Consider the following 20,080-nt stretch of genomic DNA (forward strand, 5'->3'; position numbering starts at 1 on the left):
CCGAGTTTGTGCTCATTTGTTCCAGCAGCCACAGGAAACTTGCGGTAAGGGTCTCTGCCCACGTTGCCACGTGCCCACCCAGAAGGTTCTAGGCTAATGGCTAGGCACACAGAGATGCTAGAACTAGGGATCCCATCCACAAGAGACTGGCGTGAATAATTAGAATATAAAAAAAGAAAGCGAGAAATCACAGAAGCACGCCCCGTATCCAGCACCGTGAGTGTTCAGAGGGGAAAAGGGTGCGTTCCTTGCAGGGCTGTCCGGAGACCTGCTCTGAAGAGAGGCAACAGGGAGCTGAGTTTTAGGAAGGGCAGAATCTAGAGGCGCAGAGAGAGGGAGGGGGGCCTGGCAGAGCCATAACCGGGGCACGCAGGTGCGACACGGGCGCTGTGCAGAAAGAGTATTTATGGAACTGTTAATGCTTTAGTCTTCTTGCTCCAGGGGATCGGGGTGAACTGGGAAAAGTCTGCGTTCAAGGGGCTTGGAGAGTGTCAGAGAGCAGGGTAACTGCCCCCACCACGTGTGAGGAGGTGTTCTGAGCACAGAGAAGCAGCCCCCAGGAGGCGTGGCCAGGAGGAGTGGGATCTGGAGGGCTTCCCGGAGGAAGAGACTGGGACTGTAAGTAGTGAGTCTGAAGGACACGCAGTTGGCCAGGCCAAACAGGAAAATGGTGTGTTGCAGAGAGAAGAAACAAGCTCCAGCCAGAGGTGGGTAGGTGTACAGGTTGGGAGGGAGAAGAGAAGGAGAGTGAGGAACAAGGTGCTCGCAGATGGGACGAGCCGGTCAAGGTCACGGAGGGAAGCATGGGGGGCCCGGCTAGAGCTAGAAGGCATTAACCTGTTGTGTCACTCATTCTAGCCATGCTTATCAGGCCCCAGACAGGCAGACATGGGGTACCTCCAGGGCTGGGGTTTTGCCAGAGCACCGCCACCGCTCAAGGGGGTTGGGGGTTTTGGTCAGACTATGGAGACTGGCTGAATTAGAGAAGGAATGATCTTAGGAGGTGAGGGAGACAGACATGGATGTGGTCACACAGCGGGGACCGTGGGAGCACCTAGGACAGAGCAGAAGAACAGGAGGTTGAGGCCACAGAGTAAGTGTTTGCGCAGAACATTCCATCTCCTGTGTGACCATGGCCTTGGGCAGCTGGAATAGAGAGAAGGAGAAGGTCATTGGCGACCGGGCAGTCCAGGAGTGGAGAGACCGAGCAGTCCGGGAATGGAGAGACTGGGCAGTCCGGGAATGGAGAGACCAGGCAGCCCGGGAATGGAGAGGCGGGGGATGGGAGCCCACAGGGCCCCTGCGGGCAGGCGGGCAGTGCTGGAGGGTGCCGGGGAGGAGACAGCTGTGGGTCAGGTGCCAAGGCCGGTGTCCAGGCGGGGGTGGGAGTGCAGGGAGGAACAGCTTCTGCTCGAGAAAGGCCAGTGCTCACGGGGCAGCAGCAAAGCCCTGGATGCACTCAGGAAAGGGAAAGAAGCCAGTGCTCCTGGAGCCCGCCGATGGGCTCTAAGAGGGCCTGGGCCACCAGACCCTTGCAGGCCAGCAGGGGCCACCCCCGAGGTCAGTGCACCAGCCCCTGGAGGCGTCCTGGAGAGCAGAGATTTAAGTCAACAAGCACTGATCCAGCCAGCACATGTGTTTAATTTAAATCATGTAGTGTTTAAAAACTATTTTTGAGTTGGTGACCAATAGTTAAATTCCACCCAAGAATCCCATTCCGGGCTTCCCCTGGGCATTGGCGGATCTAGTGACATGGAGCCTGCATTCCTTCCTTAGGCAGATGTTTACTGAGCCTCTAGTTCGGGCCAGACACTGCTGTGGGTGCTGGGAGCACAGCAGGGGCCCCCTGGGGTGCTCTCTAGGACACCAGTTCTCTGGTGCTGAGAGCAGGTGCCCCTGATGCCAGAGCTACAGCCCCCTCCCACAGAGCAGAGGCTGGCGTCACCAGCTTGCCTGCTTGCTTCCCAACACCAAGGCCATGTCTGAGCCCCTGGGGCAGGAATCCTGGGAGCAAAGGTTCTGAATAAGGCGGCCAGGACAGGACTCGCAGGCCGAAGGAGAGGGCCGGAGAGGAAGGCTAACACCGACTCTCTCCGCCGCTCTGAGTGACCTGACCTGAAAAGGCCCTCCGTGCTGCCTTCTCGGTCCCCTGTACCTTCTAAAAATGCTCTCTGGGGGTTGCAAAAGACCATGCCACCATCTAGAGCGTGCTGGCGTGAGAAATCAGACCGTTGCTCGTGCGCCTGTTCAACATTAGGCTGTGTGCATGGTCTTCCAGACACCTGATCTCCTGGGTGGGTGTAACCGTCACCAGAGCCCGGCCCGCAGCCCCGCGGACAAGGTCAAGTGTTCGTGGGCAGAGGGAGAAACTCCTGCCTTGGTTAAAAGGATCAGTGCTGCGCGAGAAATAAAATTTTTGAATTCGCAGCTCGGGTGATGCGCTCGACCCAGGGGATTTCTTGTGTGGGTCGAGCCTCGCCTGGTAGGGCTCACACCTGACACGAAGAGATGAGTGAGCATGTGGTCTCCCGGCATCCCTGGCTCCGGCACCCAGGTGGGCTCCCACTTTCTGTCTGAGAAGGGCCCAGGGTAGACATGCAGGGCCCCTTCTCTAACCCAGTTCCTGCTGTGGGCCTGTCGTGTCAGTCCACAGTCGCCCTCCCCGCTCCCCCACCGTAGCCATCACCCCATCCGTTGTGGGCGCTGAACAGCACTCAACACTCCCAAATCCCAGCCCGGGGAGACTCCTAGGTGTTGCAACGGACACAGACAGGTTCTCGTCCTCCGGAGATGAGTCACGAGCTTGATGAGGACGTCTCTCCTACACGCTAGAAAAGGCTTCCCATTAAATTAAAATAAGTGCGTGTCAAACCAGCACAATGTGGCTAGAATCCGAAAACATTCCTGGTTGTGACATTGCAGCAGACTTACACATGATGTCATCACAGGGCAAACTGAGTAAGAGTACAAGGGATCTCCCTGTGACTCTAATAAAAAGTTTAAAATACATGTATATATTATTGAGTTGAACATTTCCATTTTACAGATTAGGAAGCCAAGGCCCAGACATAGGCAGAGACTTTCCTGAGGTTACCCAGTGAGCTAGATTGCTGGGGTAGGGCTTTGTCCAGACCCAGGGATGCCCACCAGACTATGAAGTCAGAGAACAGGCCTGAGTGCCAGGGATCCCAGCATCAGAGTTGTCTTCCTGGTGTCAGACTCCTTGTGCCTGGCACTGGATTTAAGATAATGAGCAGGAAGACAGGCTCACTTTTCTGGAGCTTAAGGGAAAGAAGGGTATTAGAAGGGTCAGTTGGGCTCAGCAAGTATGAGAGGAAGATACTTCAGGATTTTTCTTGAAAGGGAGCTTAGTGACTGCTGAAATAGCTGCCAGTTCTTGGGTTATTTTAATAGGAGTATAGCATCTAAAATGTGGGAGGTGATATCCCATTTAGCTTAGCAATGGACGAGGTCATGAAGAGTATTGTGTTTCATCTCTTGGCTCATTCAGAAGAAAGGGATCAGACTGGCAAAGGGATGTAATAACATAACCTTCAGGACACAGTGAGAGCCTGAGAGGGCTTTCTTGAAGAAGCAGAGACCTACAGAGAAAGGGGACAAATGTATTTTGCATTTCCCCAGCAGGACCAAAAAGAAAAAAAAAAAAAGTCCTGAGAAACAGATTCCAGCTTACTTTGAGGAAAGAACTTTCTGAGAAGCAGAGCTGTCCCATGGTAGAACCTGGCTAACAGTGGGTTCCCTGGTCCCAAGGCACACCCACCCTTGAGCAGCTCACTGCAAGCAAGGGGGCTGGTAGAGAAAGAAGTCATTTCTCAGTATGAGCTGCTAATCCCAGGATGACAGAGTCTGCCTGGAAGGAGTTCAAGAAACGGGGGTAATAGAGGAGGTGACCCCGAGCTGGGTCTTACAGTTAATTAGGACAATGTGGGTGTCAACCACCCACAGTCTTTGTCTCGCCCAAGATGTGATGCAGTGAGATCAAGGGCTGGAAGAAGTGTCACAAGGCTCAGAGGTCGGTGTTCCCTACAGGCCACAAGAGGCCACAGAGACGCTAAACAGGGGAGTGTCAAGTTCAGACCCACTAAACAATCACTCTACCAGATTACATGGAATATAGATGGTGGCCTGGGGCCCTGTAGAAGCTATGTCTTGCTGCGCAACAACCCGCCCCCAAGCTTATAGACTTAGAACCCCCATGGCTCATGGTTCTGTGGTCGACCACACCGGCCGGGCTCTGCTGACGGTTCTTCTGCTGGTCTTGACTGCACTTCTGCATGCCTCTGTGATCAGCCGCCGGCCGGCCAGCTCTGCTTCCAGGGGCTGAGGTCCGCAGCAGACCCACAGCCGGCCTCAGACAAATTACAAATCCCTGCTAGATGAGGTGTGATGCTGGCAGGTGGGGGAGCACCCCAAATCTGACCTCCCCAATCTAAGAATCAGAGCTGCTGGACTGTGCACTGCTGTGACCTCATTCACTGTGGGCTTACTCCATGGTGGGTGCTGTGCAAGGCACGGTGGCAGCAGACCATGAGATGCTGGCCTCTCAGAGAGTTCATGGGGCGGGGATGAAGGCATTTCATGGAGGCTGCTCCAATGATAGGGGACCCAAGACCCAGAATGCTCTGCCCCTTCGCACGAGGTGACAACACTGATAAGAAGTCTGGGTGAGGCACCAACTCCCCTACCGCATCTCCCCCTGCATGGTGGCTCCCCAGAACACCTTCCTAAGAACGTCTTGTCTTTTGCTTTCTTTTTTAAAAGATTTATTTATTTATTTGAGAGTGGGGAGAGCAGGGAGGTGGGGCAGAGGGAGAGGGAGAGAGGGTCTCAAGCAGACTCTGGGCTAAGCACAGAGCCCAACTCCAGGCCTCGATCTCATGACTCTAAGATCATGACCTGAGCTGAAACCAAGAGTTGAACACTTAAGCAACTGAGTCACCCCAGTGCCCCAAACACCTTGTCTTTCAAATGGAAGTACCTGTGCCCGGGGCCGATAGAGTGAGGGGAGGGGTGGGCCAGTCTGCATCCTCGCTCTGCTGTAGGAGACATTTCTACTGTCTGCAACCGTTCCAGGCCTCCCATCTTCCAGGAAGCAGGGATTGGTCCTCCTCGTGCTGTGGAGGATGACAGCAGCCCTCTCAACTCCTTTGGCCAAGGCCAGGGGACTTGGATTCACTTCTAGGCAGAAGCAATTCCCTCTTCCTCTGCTACAGCAGACCCTGAAGGCTTATGTCTAGGAGGTGGTATCATTAAGACGTGGAGACCCATCAGCCTGGACCCCTGAGTTACCAGAAGAGCAGAGCCCCTACCCCACCTGCACGAAATGTGCAGTATGAGTGGGAACTCCGCCTTGGTGGTTTTGAGCCCCAGAGCACTGGGGGTGTTTGTCACACAGCAGAATCCCACCCATCCTGACTGACCCACCAGGTTTCCCTGAGGAGGGAAAGCTCCCCACACCCTTGGCCTGTTGCCCACTCCTTACTCCTCCCCATGGAATGAAAGTGACCTGACTGGCTGGTTTCAAAATAAGAATTGAGCTTCTAGAGCTCACTGCCTTCCCCTATGTCCTCTCTGTCCACAGACCACTCCGCTCTCTGCCACGAGACGGACTCTGCCTCCGTGGGCCTGGTGGGTAAGTTGACCTCATTCTGGAGTTCGGAACTAAGAAGCCTCTTGATGCCACACATCAAAGTGACATCACCCAGCCAAGCCCTCCTCAGTCATGAGGGCGACATTGTGGCCCCATCTGCTGACTCCCGAATGCCTCACTTAGCTCACTTAGCTCCAAACTCAGGCAGGAAGACAGTGTCCCTCAACCCCAGCTCCCATGCCCTTGCTGGGCCCTCACTCCCAGGGACTCAAATTCCAAACATCTGTCACTTCTTGGACAAAAACACGAAATGCAAACCTGATTCCAGAGAGACTTTCCCCAAAACCTGTAGTAAAATCTTAGTGAGTTTTGATTCCGGGTTTCTTGACCGCAGATACTTTGGGCCACACAGACTGTAGGACAGGGGCTGTCTTTGGCAGCACTTCAGACCTCTCTCTTCTACCACTAGATACTAGAAGTCGACCCCCGGGGGCAACAGCCGAAATGTCCCAAGTTATTACCCAATGTCCTCTGCGAGCAAGGTCACCCCAATGGAGAACCATGTTTTAGCTCATGTGATCTAGTCCTTCAGTAACGGCCTCAAGGAAAGTCTGGTGGTCCAGGAAGACTTCCTGGAGGGACGCCAGGCTTGAAGGACAGAACAGAGGGAGGGGAGAAGCCACCGTGTCAGAACAGCTGGAGCAAAGGGAGGCTGGGGTCGGGCACACGGACAGGTGGCATCAGAGCGGGAGGTCCGCACAAGTGACAGCTGGAATGATTGAAAAGCCAGAGAATCGCGAATAGTAAATGTTTGCTGGTCCCAGTAGCATCATCCCTCCTCCCCTCCCAAACAGTGACAACATTTATATTAACTCGTCATGATTGACGTTGGCATCATTCCCTGGTGTTTAACCATAAATCCCTCCAGTCAACGCCTGTGCCTCCTCCCAAAGTCCCAAATTTCCCCTCCGTCATCCTATTGCTGACCTCGGGGTGGGCGGAGGCATGAGGTTGGGAAAGGGGGAGCCGAGGAAGGGAAGAATGAGATTCAGTCGTAATGCAGGCTCTGGACGTTGAAAGTGAAGACAGGATCCAACAGGACGTGGCCCAGGGTGGGAGGACAGGCCCCGGAGGTGCAGGGTCAGATCTTTATTTAAGATGCGGATGTTTGGGGGCACCCGGGTGGCTCAGTCAGTGGAGGACACAACTCCCCATGTCGGGGCTGTGAGTTCGGGCCTGCGTTGAGCATAGAGCTTACTTTCAAGAATAAAGGTATTAGGGCACCTGGGTGGCTCAGTGGGTTAAAGCCTCTGCCTTCGGCTCAGGTCATGATCCCAGGACCCTGGGATCGAGCCCCGCATCGGGCTGTCTGCTCTGCGGAGAGCCTGCTACCTCCTCTCTCTCTCTCTCTGCCTGCCTCTCTGCCTACTTATGATCTCTATCTGTCAAATAAATAAATAAAATCTTTAAAAAAAAATAAATAAAGGTATTGCCTATTTAAAAAATAAAAAAGGGGGTGCCTGGGTGGCTCAGTGGGTTAAGTGTCTGTCTTCTGCTGAGGTCACGATCTCCGGGTCCTAGGATGGCCCCTGCTCAGCGGGGGGCCTGCTTCTCTCTCCCCCTCAGCCCCCAGCTGTGCTCTCTCTCAAATAAATAAATAAAATCCTCTTTAAAAATTAAAATAATATAAAAATTTAAAATGCTGATGTTTTGCTCGCTGGCCTCCCCCTCCTGGCAGCCCCGAGCAGCAGGGTCGGGGTCTGGGGCTCCCGCCTGCAGAGGAACGAGACCCCGCAGGAAAGACCGCGCAGATCTTCATCTGGATGGAAAACACACTCGTCCGTAGTATCTCACGCCCCCAACACTCCCTTATCAGCCCGGTGGGACCACTGCCCCGGCTCGGGTGTGAACCACCGTCCGGGGGAGGAGCTCACAGGGAGAAACCAATTGCGAAATTACAGGACACTTTTATTTTTAATTTAAGCAGTGTCCTCGAGGAACAGAACGCATCCTCAGTCGAGCCTGGCGAAAGGGCTGGGATAGTTAAGATTTTCCCCAAACCTTCCCAAGGCGCTGGGCCGGTGCGGGTGGGGGAGGGGGTGGGGGTGTGGCCAAACTCTGCGCAAGCTCAGTTGCGCCGCTGCCGCCGGAGGGCTCCGCGCGGGGCACGTGCCGCTGAAGTTCCACTCGGGAAGGGAGCGGGCGCCGCCTGCTGGCCGCTGCGGAGAATCGCTCTTTCCCCCCTCTAGAGGATTCTGCACAAATTTCCAAAGCTCTTAAAAGGGTTACAACACACAGGTTCCAAAGCTTAACAGAACATAGAAATGGGAAAAGGCAGTGATTTCTCTGGAGCACAGTTGTTTAAAGATCACTTCAAAATAAAAAATGGGGGCGCTTGGGTGGCTCAGTGGGTTAAGCCGCTGCCTTCAGCTCAGGTCATGATCCCAGAGTTCTGGGATCGAGTCCCACATCGGGCTCTCTGCTCAGCGGGGAGCCCGCTTCCTCCTCTCTCTCTCTCTGCCTGCCTCTCTGTCTAATTCTGATCTGTCTGTCAAATAAATAAATAAAATCTTAAAAAAAAAAATAAAAAAGATCACTTCAAAATAAAAAATGGGGGCGCCTGGGTGGCTCAGTGGGTTAAGCGTCTGCCTTTGGCTCAGGTCCTGGGATCGAGCCCCGCAATGGGCTCGCTCTCTACCTGCTTGCCTCTCTGCCTACTTGTGATCTCTCTCTCTCTGTCAAATAAATAAATAAAATCTTTTTTAAAAAATGTTTTAATGATGAATTTTGTTTGGGCTTTACTAGTGGGTACCACTTCTACAAGAGGAAAATTGGCAACACACACCCCGGCTTAAGCGGGTGTATCACTGACCCAGTGTTTCCTCTCGTCAGGATTATCAGATAGATAAATCACGGAGAAACAAGAGATCCTGCCAAGTTAAGTGACTATTCAAGGTCACTCTTGGGGATGGAGAGTGACTGAAACTCCAGCAAATAGGACATAAAGGCTAAGAAAATAGCTTTCACCTGTACCCCTGGGGCAAATAATATATGTTAATTAAAATAATTTTTTAAAAAAAGAAAATGGTTTTCAAAATGAAAACCTGTAAGATGAATTAAAAAGGGTTTTGAAGACAACAGAATGTTCTGAAAGGGAAAATCTTTTTTTTTTTTTAAGATTTTATTTATTTATTTGACAGAGATAGATCACATGTAGGCAGAGAGGCAGGCAGAGAGAGAGAGAGGAGGAAGCAGGCCCCCTGCTGAGCAGAGAGCCTGATGCGGGACTCGATCCCAGGACCCTGAGATCATGACCCGAGCCGAAGGCAGCGACTTAACCCACTGAGCCACCCAGGTGCCCTGAAGGGGAAAATCTCAAAAGCAAAATTTTAGTTTAAGCTGAAAGGGAAAAGAGAGAAGCACCCGGGTGGCTCAGTGGGTTAAGTTTCTGCCATTGCCTCAGGTCACAGTCCCAGGGTTCTGGGATCGAGCCCCGCATCCGTCAGGCTCTCTGCTCAGCAGGGAGCCTGCTTCCCCCTCTCTCTCTGCCTGTCTCTCTGCCTACTTGTGATCTATGTCAAATAAATAAAATCTTTTAAAAATTTTTAAAAAGAAATGGAGAAGAGAGGTGTTTATTTGGCTTTGGGAGCGAGTGTCCTTCATAATTGGAAGGGGGGATTTCTGAGGATAGAGCTGTGACCCTGACACTGATTTTAAACAAGTGGAACGGGGAAGGAGGTTGTGCTTGACTTACCGAATGTTAAACGCATGTTGGATTAGAGCCCTGAGGCCTCCCGTGCTCTAAACATAACTGGGTCATATCTGGGCAGACAGAGCCTCCCATTAGGGTTTTGGAAGCAGGATAATACTTTGCACCAAGCAGCCATATTTTCCTTTATTCGTCAGTGGAATCTAAATTTAAAAGAATAATTTGCCATCTGCTGATAGTCTAGAAATTCTTACAGTAAGGATGTGGAAGGGTTTGGTTTTCTTGGCTATCCCAAGCCCGAACGACTTTGCACCCTCTTTGACTTTTATTTCCAAATGCTAACCAGGATGTACCCTCCAAGTCCAATTTCTCTGTAACTAGGCAGTCCTGAACATGAGGCTAAAAAGGGAGCCGGCTCCCCGAGCAATCCCTAGGTTTCCCCAGATGTGTGTTTAATGCCGGGGAAGCAAGAGGTCTGAATGGCCGAGGGTAAGACCAGATGGGGGGGTCTTCAGAAGCAGGAGTCCCAAGTCTAAAATTGCTCAGTGTCATTTCTGCCTCTGCTTTGTGAAGTATCACTTGATTTCTCAGGAGCAAGACATATTGATTTCCATTTCACAAGGGGCAGGTGGCTGGAATGATTAGCTGGGTCTAATCGATGTCTTCTCGTGGGGTTCTGAGGTCCCCAAGAGCAAGGGGGTGTCTTTCAGCTCTCACCTGGGACATGGCACACAGTAAGCATTTAGGAAACTAACTACATCGAATGCTCATGTGACACAGTATGTGAGACACTGTTCTAAACACTTTGCATGTATTAACTCACACAATCCTCACCACAACTGTATTATCTCTGTTTAATAGAGGAGGAAACTGATGCACAGAGAGGTTAAGCAACTTCCTCAAGGCCACAGAGCTAACAAATACTGAAGTCTGGATTCAGCCCTAGGCAGTCTCGCTCTCTAGAATCTGTATTCTTAGCCACTATGCCAGTGGTACCCAAACTTGTCTACACACAAGTCACCCCCTGGGGGAGCTTCAAAAATAGGCCCCAGGGATTGTGATTTAATTGGTCCTGGGTGTGGCCTGAGTTTTGGAACTGTTGCAAGGTCCTACAGTGGTTCCAATATGCGGACCAATTGTGAGGGCCGCTGCATCGCTCAGCAAACTGTTTGAATTTAATCTGCTCCACGCGCAACTGCTTTCAGAACACGAGTAAGCCCGGGGCAGGGGTTGGGGGGTGGGAACCCAACTTGGGAAGTGGCAAATTATCTTGGAGTGCAACTACTTGTGATTCCAGTAGGGTGCTGCTGAGCGTGGGTGCCAAGTTCTCAGTCAGGAGCCCCGCGCCGCAGTCCGGGCAGGCGCTCACCAGGCCCCATTCCCTCCCTTCCTAAGCACATGAGGCTGCGACGCCAGGTTCCCTCCATCCTGGGTGCGGTCACGTGACAGGATTCGGAGGCAAAGGTCTCCAGCACGAGGCTGTCCTGCCCACGCCCCACCCGTTCCAGCGGAGGCGGAGCCACAAGATGGGGGGGGGGGCTGGGCCCGTCCAGCCCCACCTGAGGAGAGCTGCCGCACAGGGAGGGGCACCGACTGGACCTGAGAACGAGAAGCGGCTGGGGTCTGGGGCTTTATCTGTCACCAGGGACGCGTGTTCCTTGAGCAGCAGATTGAGTGGCCTTGGGCAGGTCAGTTCTCGGACGCATCAGTTTTGTCAGCTGCAGGAGGAATAGCACAGATACAAATACGGATGCTCGAGGGCTGGGGATGCTTATCTGCCCCTCGGGAGGGTAGGGCCCGAGGGTGGGATTTACTCCTCTGGCCGCTCTGGTTCTTCCCCTGCGTGCCAGGCCACACCGCTGTCCAGCCGCCCCTCCTTCAGCTGCAGGTTCGGGGAACCTTGGTCCCTGCGGGCCTGCAGCCAGGCTTCCTGCTGCTCCAGCAGCTTCTCAGAAGGTGAGGCATCACCACAGACTCCTGGGAGGCCAGGCACAGACCCAGAGCTGAACGCCAGAGAGGGTCCAAGGTCCTGTGGTCTCCCCGGCCCCGCCCACGCAGGCTCCACTGGTCCCTTCCTCAGGGCCTCCTTCCAGTCGTCCGGCTGGCCCTCTGCTTTGTCTGCTTCCGGCCTGGCCGAGGCTGAGTGTGGCTGTGACAGGGCGGTGTGCTGAGCGTGGCAGTCCCCAAGACGGAACAAATACGGGGTTTTCACCTGGTTTCTGTATGTGTATGTGTTGGTATTCTCATATATTGCTAAAACCAAGAAACAGTACACTGCACCGCATAAAGGACATCTTCAAGGCCTGATCATGTGATCTTGGGCACAGACCTTTGCCTCTCCGGACTTCATCCTCACTGCAAAGTGACCGTGGGGGACTACAGGACCGCTAAGATTCATGCACCCACTCATCCAGCCACTAGGCCCCGATGCCTTGATCCTGGGCAAGGCCCCGTGCCAGGCGCGAGGTGCGTGTGCACCCTGTGGACACGGAGACAAAGTCAGTGTGCACTTCTGAGAGCAGCACCACAGACGTCTGTCCTGTTCGTGTGCGATAATGGAGAATGAAGAGTCGGTCAGTAGGTTGGCTGCCCTGTCTGAAAATGGTAACTTTTAAGTTGTGGCGAGGGGGAAGCGGGCAGAGCATTCTGGAAAGCAGCGCGGGAAGGCTCCAAGGCACTGTTCTCCCTTCAGGAGGCACGTTCTTTCCCCGTCAGCCCAGTGGTTTGTGCCAGGTGGATTCTTCTGTCTCCCGGGGCACATCTGACCATGCCTGCGGACATTCTGGGTTTCACAGCTGGCGAGGGGTGCCGCTGGGTAAGGCCAAGGGTGACAGACCCTGTGACAGGGTCTGAGACAGACCTATGCTGCTCAACATCCCGCCATGCCCAGACGGGCCCCCAACAAAGGATTAGCCAGCCCCGAAAGTCAAGACTGCTAAGGTGTGGAGACCCTGACAGCCCCCTCAGCAGATCGTAGTTTAGCTGGTGCCCAGTGGGGCCTGAGCTTCCTCACGAAAAAAGAGAAAAAAAGGTCTGTAACCTCCGCATACAGGAAGGGGCAGAACCGGAGGACCAGGGCAGCTGGCGCCCAGCCAGGCGAGGGGAGCAGGGCTGGAGACGCAGGTGAGAGACGGAGAAGCAAGTCTGATCTTGCCTTCGGCTCAAGCAGTCCAAGAACCGTGAATCTTAATCTTCTAGAAAAATCCCCTTCTTAGTTCCCTAATTCGTGACGAGCTTCCACTAATCCAGACCACGGTGCAAGTTGCCCTTAAGGGATGTGCTGGGATGAACATGGGGTTGGGAGTCACAGCCTGCAACCAGAGCAGGGTTTCTGACTTCTCTGGAAAACAGGGGCCGCACCAACCGTGTCTCCGAGGGGCCCTGAGCTTATGGAAGGAGCCACCCACAACGCCGGCAGGCAGCAAGCACCCTGCGAAGGTTCCCGCCCGTCCGTCACAAGAGCCACGTGTGAGGTGTGCCGTGATGCTTCCCTGGCAGCTCAGAGCGGTTCTACAGGGACGTTTGTCCCATCAAAACCTCTTCCCGAGCAGGTTCCCTTTAAAAGTATTCCTTTAAAATCTCCTTTGGGGCAACCCTCTCGGGTCCCCTCCCTCCTCGGGAGCTAATACTATCACTTTGCTACCCTTAAAAAACCTTGCTTTGCTGCCCCCCAAAAGATTAATAATAAATAAGATCTTCGTCTTTACAAGTAAAAACACTGCCCCACCCAGAGCAGACTTGCCAGGGATTGATCTAGGCCCTTGAGACAGACACTAGAAGGTGTGCTTGCCACAAGCCCACCTTGGAGGGCTGAGGTAAGAGGGACGGACGCCCTGCAGGGGGGAGGAGGGGCAAACTTTACCGCCTCGTCCCTGTGCATCTCAGAAACAGGCAGCGGGTGGACACGCGATTTGCCATCATGAGCACCGGGCTCAGGGGAACGCAGTTTCTCAGTGACCGGGTCTGACACAGACCTACAGCCCACCCTGAAAAGTGTTTTATGTAGGCCTTGGGACCCGTGCTTGGCGAAAGACAACAGCATTTAAAGCAAGCTCCAAAGAGTAAATATTTTAATTTTCTTCAAGAGTACTCTTCATCTCATAATATTTTCCATAGTCACACAGACACGTTACATTTCCACAAAAAGACTCATACAGCAGCAGCATTCTTAAAGTACTCACATCCAAAATTAAGTAGGGAAATGAGGAAACTTAGCAACGAATATACAGCGTTGTGTGAGATTAGGTTTGATCTCTAAGGTAAGTCAGGCTGGCTTCCAAGAGGGGCTGAACTTGGCAACCGCCCTGCTGCCACCCCTCTCTCCCCGCACCGATTCCACAGTGGACCAGTGGCTTATGGAAACCACACAGGACAAATCCAACCAGGAACTGGAAGCTGCCATTTCGTACATACAGAACACAAGGGAAACAGCAAAGCAGACACACTTCTTAAACAAGAGGCTGCTAAGTCCACAGCCCACGGCACCGGAAGGGTCACGAGCCCCCCACTGCCACCTCCACCACCCCATGACGCACAGCAGCCCGCACCCTGGTCCCTACCACGAGGCCACACGCTCAAACCACGGTGCCCACGGTTGGGACAGGAGGCAAAAATCCCTGACACGGATGCTTCTGACCATTGTGGACCTCTCAGCGTGAGCAGTTGAAACTCCCCAATTTCTCACCCCAAAGCAGCCCACGAGGATGGTGTTAGAGCACCTTTTCTGTGTCTCACGTACAGTAACAGGATCTAAGGAAAACACTCCCACATCAACGGACCCGGGGCAGCTGTGCTTACAAGGTCTATCAAAGGGGGTGGTGTGCCTACATGGTCCTGAAGATACAGAAATAAAAATAAGTTGGCACTAAAGCACTCACCTGGGCTTCTATGGCAAGACTGACTCTACCTTCCGACAAGAAGAAATAAGATTGTTTGATTAAAGATTTTCTCCCCGACGTTAACTATATACTATACAGATAATCTTCCTAGTTAAACCTAAGACTCACAGATTTCTATTTGATTTATTCTACTTGATACCAGTGGGTATGTCCAATGGGTGCAGCTACAGATACAGGAGTATCACTCTGTTTTTGACAGTTCCTTACTTTCAAGCTCAAAGAACTTTATAGACATTGGCCTTTTAAGTAGGTCCAGAGGATGTGAGGGGAAACGGGGTAACTGCTCACTGTGAACACTAGTCCTGACACACTCCTCCCCGTAATTCTGAAGAGTTTTATCCGTGCAGGAGTACAAAAATGGAAGCAGAGGCCAGTGAGGTCTCTTAAGTCATGAGGTTTTTCTCACCTACAGAATTTAATGTTCCGGCAGTTGTTAACCCTGAAACCATGTAGTGAAGGGTTCTCATTTAAAACTGCTGAAAGCCAACACTGCCCGCTCTCCGTCTGCTCTGGGGAGAAGACACAGTGCCTAGAATCCAGCCCAAACACGCTGGCGGGAGGCAGGACACCCTGGACCAGCAGCCCCAGCACGGGAGCAGACAAAACTGCCTAGACTATTTTGAGACTGAGCAAAGGCACCAAACCTACAGAACACTGTTTTTAAAGGAGGGGATTAGAAATTAAACATTTTTCCTGGAAATATTTTAATACCATTTAAGAGTGACACAAAGCAGGAGGCAGGAAACACGAGTTTTTAGTATTTCTGCTATTCTAGGCACACTGCGACTTGGAAAGATTCCCTAAAGTGAGTCTTGCATTATAAAAATATTGATGTGAAATATATGTGCTTAAAGTGGAAATCCAAATTGGACCCGAACTCCACAAAAATGAAAGCTTATTGCTATGTCTAGAAGAAATACTGTGTTACATCTATCCTAAAAGGCAAATATTGAAAGGGAATGGTCTACTTGTAAATAACAGCAACCTGGGGGCACACAGGAAGGGAAACCAGAGGTGCGCATCAGCCCCATTCAAGAGGAAGTATTGCCATGGCCCACGGCCTTCCCGGCCTTTAGAAAGTGGCCTTCACATGCTTCTGTGACACTGTGCTATCCTAAAACTCGCTGACGGATCTTGGCCAGGCTCACTCACCCGACCTCACCGGGGAAACACCTAGATGGCTGCCATGCAGCAACATGTGGACACACGCTGTCTACTCCACACACAGTAACACATCAAAAGTCAACCCCACAGGCACTGTGGCCACCCAGAAACGCAGTATTCTGAGAGATCCAAGATCCGAGGCGGCCACGGCTGCTGTGTGCAGTGTGACCTCCGTGCTCTCCTCTAGCGCCCCCAGCCTGGGGAGTCACAGGGCTGGGACAGTCTACCAAGCACTACATCCCAGACCTTCTCACGCGCACGCACACACACACACACACACACACACACACACACACACGGCCTGATCATCCAAAAATCTGTTGTACTTTGTCATATAAAACCCCTTGGGTTACAGACGCTGAGGCTTAGAGAAATCCAATGCCTTGACCATGTCACCTGCCCAGTGAGGGCAGACTTGGCTACCTAATGGGTCCTGCCCAGTGCTCCTCTTTCTTACTGTGTCACTGTGACCTAAAGGCTGGAAAAGGTATTTGTAAGAAAGAAAAAATTAAGGATACTTAATAATGCAGAAGCTTTCTAACAGTCTACCTAAACATCTCGAATAAAGAGTACCTTGGTTAAATGGGCCATGAACAGAGCCTTGACCCTGGACTTTTCTGAGGCAGGTTTCTGGGTCCCAAACCCAGATTCTGTGGCTAGCAGGTGCAGGAGTAGAGGACAGAGTAAGAAGCACGGAGATGACGTTATGAAGATCAACGCTACAACAGGACTTATAAACCAAATCTGTCAAAAGATGGTCTGTCTGCAAGTCAAGAGTACAGAGAGGAGGAGGAGTCTTTCTCCCGAGACCGTAGCCAACTAGACTTCAATAGGGTAACTATGGAAGATGTATGTTAAAAGTGACGAGATTTTATATTTTTAAGTTTGGTCAAGGGCTTTGCAGTTTGGTTTATCACCACAAATGACAGACATGGTATATCGTTTTCAGGAGACATGGAAGTCAGCGAGCAGGGCGGTCAAAACGTGCCCCAGAAGCAGGCTGAGCCTCCTCCAGGACACACAGGTGTGGCTACTGTTCACTCAGGAGCACATTCGACACGACTCCATTTAACTGGGACAAAGTAAATGATGGTTCTGTGAGCAGAGCCCTTTTAAGGTTTTTTTTTAGCAGTGAAAAGGAAATAAAAATTAAATGCTGTTTAACACAATTTTCATAAATTTTCAATGTCCAGATATTGGGTTTACATTGCTTTCTTGTTCAGAAAATCTAGAGAATGGGATCGATTCAACATTTTTCAAACCCCAACCTGAAATGTGGTTCTGAAATCCAAATTCACATGGATGGCGGCCTTCTCCCTGCGTCAGAAAATGAGAATGCACATCATGCAACTTTAAACAGTTTAAACACGAAGCCCTACACTTTCTTTCTACTAGATCCACCTAAAGTCAAAAAGTGAGTCCTTGCGAACAATTTTCCTCTCACTCCTAGGTAATGATTTACTGGGTTTAACCAAAATCAGTTTCGAGGAAGTATTCCCAAGTGTCTTGGGATGGAGCCAAGTGCTGCATCTAAGAATATGCTCTGAGAAAAGCAGAATGTTCATGGAAGCATAAAACAATTTTAAATTTAAATAAAAATACTTTATTCATTCCTGACAGGTTATCAAAATGTACATTGTTAACCAAGTAAAAATGGTACTTCGAAATAGCTGACTAGGGCATGTTTGGAGGATTTTTGGTTAATTTCAGAAAAGTAAAAATCATTTCCAATCTCCCTTTCCACACATTCCTAACAAGCTTGCACTGTATCTGCTGGAAAGTGAGCACACGAACAATCACGCGGGCCCCGGTTCATCAGAGAGTGCACACACACGAACAATCACGCGGGCCCCAGTTCATCAGAGAGTGCACACACACGAACAATCACGCGGGCCCCAGTTCATCAGAGAGTGCACGCACACGAACAATCACGCGGGCCCCAGTTCATCAGAGAGTGCACGCACACGAACAATCACGCGGGCCCCAGTTCATCAGAGAGTGCACGTTTTCATTCACACTCGAAATAAATGGAAGCGACTCCATCTGAGTTTGCTTCCTTTGCCAAAAACATGGTCTTACTCCTCTTTATATTTTATGAAAATCTGTAAATTACATAACGAACAGATCACATGACTTGTATTAATCTACACACACACACACACACACACACACACACAATAAAGTGCAACACGACAGACATGTCTGCGACACGCACGTTCTCAAACGCCCCCAGAAAGACCTTCTGAGGGGATGGAAATAATGTTTTAAGCGCATGGACACTAAATCCAACAGACCAGGTCATTTATTCCTCTGTGATATTTATATTAAAATCCTATTTGTTTTGCTTTCCCTGTAGCTTCTGTCTCTCATTCTCAATGAGAGTTTCGAAGCTGTGATTCTCTTTAAACCTTGAGAAAATCAACTCCTCAGGGCAATATAAATAGTGCTTTCAAAGTGCACAAATGCTTCTGAGCACTCTGGACTGTGTAACAGGAGGCTGCCAATGATCTCTCACCCGTAGCAAGGAAAACCACAGCCACTTCAGGAAGAGCAAGCATTCCACTCACTGGGCAGCAAACGCTTCCGGTCTTTTGACACTAGCCACCAAACATTTCTCTAGGCAAGTACCAAACCAGCCCTAAATGTCACAAGTTTTTGGTTGCATGTTGCTTTGATATTAAATTATTTAACTAAGAAATGCTTTTGTTCCTGAGATGAGCACAATCACAGTAAATGAGGACCCTCTAAAGCTGCCAGTGGGACACTGTGCTCCTTATTTCCACCCTCACTATCTCCATAAACAATCGCATCTGAAGCATCAGTCTTCCCCGTGGCGCCATTTCTGTGACTCGTCTTGCCGAACATCAGGTCTAATTTGGTTTCTCATGCCGCCTAATACATTTGATGTCGCTTCTGTGGCAACAATCAGAGGTTTCACCACCGCAGGAGGAATCTGGCGCAGGACCTCGCCCACGGCACCAGTGACCCCTCTGCTCTCGTGTTCTCGAGCTGCGGTTTCGTAAATTGTCTGAGCCGTGTCCGTGAGTCCCTGAAAGGGGGAGTGGAGAGAAGGTCAGAAAAATCTCTGCATTAACCTACTGTATACAACGTCAGCAGAGTTCATCAACACTATGCTTATACCTAGACCAGAAAATCCACTGTGTTTTTGAGATAACCCAGGATAATTATGTTTATGACAAACTGTAATTATACGGAAAATAAGAGGCAATTATTATGATTTAGCATTTTGTTGTGACACGTTGTGTGCAGAAAATAGAGCGAAGCTACCATTTCAGGTAGGGAAGCTTAAAGAAGTATTCAATGATCGAAGAGTAGCTTTCTTGGCACTAATAATCACTCGAGTTAAATATCACAAACAAAGCTTCTGGAATAAATATAATCACAAAAGGGATACAGTGATCGTTCCTTTGATTCAACTATAATAAGAAAACCTAATTCTACAAAGCTCCAGAAAATGATCTGTTTTAAGTTACTGGCTACGTACTAGAAAAGAAACTGAAGATTCAATGAAGATGAAAGGATTGGATTAAACAGAAAAAATTCTGAAAACATAAAGCAGGAACTTATTTAATAATTTAAAAGTTTCTTCAGCATTTTTTCATGTTTCTTATCCCTGTGTAATATTAAAATAATTGTGACTGCTACACCGTACAGCTGAACGTAGAAATCTGTTGATCAAGCCAAAGTGGTAGGTAAAGCGTCCCCTGACTTTGGACTCCACCGTCTGACTCAAACCCCACAGGGGACACGAGGCCCTGCTCCGCTCTGACTCTTCCAGGGAAGGGCACCGCACCAGGCACTCTGGGCTGCTCTCCAGGGAAAGCAAGAACGCTGTCCTAACCCAGAATCCAGTCCTGGCTCCGACAAGCTAACAGAGTGTCCTGTCCGCCCTGCACGGCAGGGTGAGCGCGCGATGCCGCAGAGGGAGACCAAGTACGGAAGAACGAGAAACAAACACGAGTGCGGTTTTACAAGCACCTACAGTCAGCGAAACCGACAATACAGAAAATGCTCGCGGCTGCGGCACTTGTCCACAGCGTCCCTCTCCCCAGCCCACCGACAAAGCGGGCACGGGCGGGGGAGAACACCGTGAGGACCCCCACCGCGTCCCGGAGACGACGGCCGTGAATTCCTGTCTCGGCTGCATCGCATCACAGTGTCATCTTAGTCAAGTCCTTTCCCTCACCCTTTCTTTCTGATTTGTTTGGGCTGGATGCTAGTCAAGTCCTTTCAGGGGGCGGCTCCAGGTGTGCGGTGAGGGTCAGACGCGAGCGGCACGAGGCACCCGCAGAGGCCGGCGCTCGGAGCTCACAAGGCCGGCCCCGGAGCTCGGCCGCTGCCCTCCCCACGGCCCCCGGCTACCTCGGAGGCGAGTGACGTCAGCAGCGGTCAGCAGCACATGGAATTATCTGCAGGCCACACAGTTTCTACCACAGATGCTTTTTCTTTTCAATTTTCTTTAAAAAATTGTTAAAATAATTCTGAGCTGGGAGGTCCACACCAAAACAGGTCTGGGCACCGTGAGCCGAGCCCTGACTTCAAGGAGGAGCCAATCTGTGAAACAGCTGGAACGCTTTCTCTCCATCTTTGAGTCACTAACATCTCAAAGGGAAGATACTTATCACCACAGAGGAGCCTCCGCTCAAAAAGCATTTAACACGGAAGTGTGATGCCGTG

At 51.1% G+C, this 20,080-nt stretch overlaps 1 protein-coding gene across 3 annotated transcripts in view; it reads right to left on the reverse strand.

Annotated features, from left to right (window-relative positions):
* Nucleotides 1-13,373: 13,373 nt before the first annotated feature.
* The window catches only part of ATG2B (autophagy related 2B), a 78,934-nt gene continuing 72,227 nt past the window's right edge, over nucleotides 13,374-20,080 (reverse strand). For all 3 annotated transcript variants that reach the window (XM_004754730.3, XM_013057417.2, XM_004754729.3), the window contains exon 42: nucleotides 13,374-18,431. In XM_004754730.3, the coding sequence (XP_004754787.1) occupies nucleotides 18,201-18,431 (231 nt within the window). In that variant the 3' untranslated portion in view covers nucleotides 13,374-18,200. The remainder of the gene's footprint in view (nucleotides 18,432-20,080) is intronic.

Source organism: Mustela putorius, unplaced genomic scaffold (assembly GCF_011764305.1).
Source record: "Mustela putorius furo isolate JIRA1106 unplaced genomic scaffold, ASM1176430v1.1 tig00000129_pilon_pilon_pilon, whole genome shotgun sequence".
NCBI classification, from domain to species: Eukaryota; Metazoa; Chordata; class Mammalia; order Carnivora; family Mustelidae; genus Mustela; species Mustela putorius.